Source organism: Hipposideros armiger, unplaced genomic scaffold, assembly GCF_001890085.2.
Source record: "Hipposideros armiger isolate ML-2016 unplaced genomic scaffold, ASM189008v1 scaffold_3921, whole genome shotgun sequence".
Taxonomy (NCBI): domain Eukaryota; kingdom Metazoa; phylum Chordata; class Mammalia; order Chiroptera; family Hipposideridae; genus Hipposideros; species Hipposideros armiger.
In genome coordinates, this window is record NW_017735140.1 from 1 (window position 1) to 2365 (window position 2365).

At 63.8% G+C, this 2365-nt stretch overlaps 1 protein-coding gene across 1 annotated transcript; it reads right to left on the reverse strand.

Moving 5' to 3' along the window:
• Nucleotides 1-89: 89 nt before the first annotated feature.
• Nucleotides 90-2361, reverse strand: LOC109378807 (72 kDa inositol polyphosphate 5-phosphatase-like; the record flags this gene model as incomplete). The annotated part of the gene is made up of 2 exons (XM_019635083.1): nucleotides 90-355; nucleotides 1619-2361. Coding segments are annotated over 2 exons (948 nt in total), but the record flags the coding sequence as incomplete, so codon positions are not given.
• Between the last annotated feature and the right edge of the window lie 4 nt (nucleotides 2362-2365).

Below are 2365 nucleotides of genomic sequence, written 5' to 3' on the forward strand. Positions count from 1 at the left end.
CTCAACTGTGGGGTGTTGGGAGTGGGGAGGCTCTAGTGAGGGCAGGGGGCTCGGGGAAGCTCTGTATCTTCCTCTCAAATCTGCTGTCAACAGAAAACTGCTCTAAACAATGAAGTGTCTAAGAAGAAAGAAGGCTTTCCTGCCTAGTCACTAACGCAGTGTGTGGGGGTGACGGGCAGACCCGGGCGGCGCGGCAGGAACGCCAACTTCGTCCCGGGGGCGCCTGCTTACCTTCTGGCCTTGCATGTTCCAGGTGGCGACAAAGAGGGCTACGCTCCGGTCCGGGAAGTAGCGGGCCAGCTCGTCTGCCCCCATCAGGGCCCCGCTGGCCAGGAGACTCCCCTCCAGGTAGCTCCTGTGGAGAGGGCGCCGGACTGAACTCAGGTCCGAGCAGATGGACGCAAGGAGGGGTCAGCTGCAGGAACACGCCTCTCAGGCCCCAGTCGGGGCCATGGCCCCATATGTGCTTCAAACTGGCAGGGAGCGGAGGCCCAGCCGACGAGGAGCCGGCTGGCACAGTGGGAGGAGGGCAGGGGCGGGCCCGGGTGCCTCTCCGAGTTACAGCACGGGCCCCATGACCGAGCTCCCAGGACAGGCCCAGGCGCGGGGAGAAGAGGTCATGGGCCTGGACAGCCGGGCTCAGGAATCTCTGGGCCCCCCAGTCTGGTGAATTCATGGCTGCGGCCTCGGGACATGCGTTTGGGAGTCATGAACAGGAGACGTGGGGGCGGCACCCAGGTTCTTTTCAAGCTATAAAACAGTCACTGTGGATTAATTATTAAAGCCCCATAAAGCCTGGAAGCCAAGCCTCCGGATGTGAGCCCCCTGGCCCACGGGGCTGGGGGGGCTGAGTGGCAGGCCAATCCACGGTGGGCCACTGAGCAAACCGAACACCAGAGACGTCACGGGGCCCTGCTAGAAGCAAAGTGCCGGAAGTCAGGCCCTGCCCGCTGTCCCCCCCCACCCGTGAATGGACCTGGGGACTCTACTCTGTGTGGCTTGGCTGTGGTCACCTAGAGCCCCGCCCCTCAGCCCAGCCACTGCGCTTTTTATTTTTTTTTTTATTGGGGAGCAGTGTGTTTTTCCAGGGCCCATCAGCTCCAAGTCAAGCTGTTGTTCACTCTAGTTGTGGAGGGCGCAGCTCAGGGGCCCATGTGGGGATCGAACCAGCAACCTTGGTGTTCTGAGCCTGCGCTCTAACCACCTGAGCTCACCAGCCACCCCCAGCCACTGCACTTCTAATGACCGTCTTGGAAAAGCAGCAGCAGGCGCACAGCACAGTCACCTGTCTGCCCCACTGGGCCACCTACACGCGTGTCCTTAGCAAAGAAGCCAAGCGAAGGCTGGCCTCAGCAACACCTCTCGGGTCAGGCCACGGGGCAGACTTAACAGTGGCAAAAGCTGTCCCAGCATTGAGAAAAAGGGAGACCAGCCTGCTGCACAGAACGTACGAGCCTGAGGTGTTGAAACACAAAGGAAGGGGTGTCCCTCCGGGAAGGAGCTGGGGGACAGGGTGCTTGTCTCCCTCCACCTTTACTACAGCACCCTCACGCAGTCCTGTGCAGCTTGCCTCTGAACCCCAAAATGAAGGCCATGGAGGCTGCCCAGCAGGCCCTACCTGCTCCGGACGTCCTTGGCGCGGATGGGCGCCAGGAGGCTGGAGGATTTGGCAGAGTGCAGGGAGCAGTGGTCGCAGGCCAGGGGGCTCGGGGGCTGGCCGGGGCCCAGGCTGCTGTGGGCCCGGAACAGTCTGGCCTGCAGGCGGAGCTTGTAGTCCGCGTGATCCGCGTCCACCTTGTTTGCAGTCCGCAGGGAGTTCGAGGAGAAGTTCCAGTCCATGGTGGGCAGCGGGCGGGAGGGAAGCCCGCTGGCCAGCCTGGGGGTGCTCCCGCCTGAGGCCCCTTCCCGGTGCAGGAGGTCCAGGGAGGCGCTGTTATCCCACAAGGAGGGGCTCCCGCCGGCTCTGCCAGGGGCCCTGCGGGACGCGGGGATCTCCTGCAAGGAGGTGCTCAGGCGAGGTGGGGAGCAAGTGTGGGCGGGGGCCCCGGGGGCGCTGTCCTGCAAGGAGCCCCTGGAGGGGCTGGCCCCATTCTGGGCGGCCAAGTCCTCGTGGCTGGTTTGGAAACGCCTCCTCCTCCAGCCCTTCTCATCCAAGGACAGCGCCCGCTCCAGCTTGGGCCTCGGCGGGGGCGGCTTTGGGGTGAAGGGTTTTGCCTTAACCTGTGGGTCTTCACTGCTGCTGTTTACTGGGCTCTTGTTGTCGGGGGGCGGGGACACGGGGCGGAGGGCGAGATCTTTGTCTGTGTTCAGGGGGCTCCGCAACATTCTGCCTACAGGCCGCAGACGTGCGTGGGCGGGGGGCTGC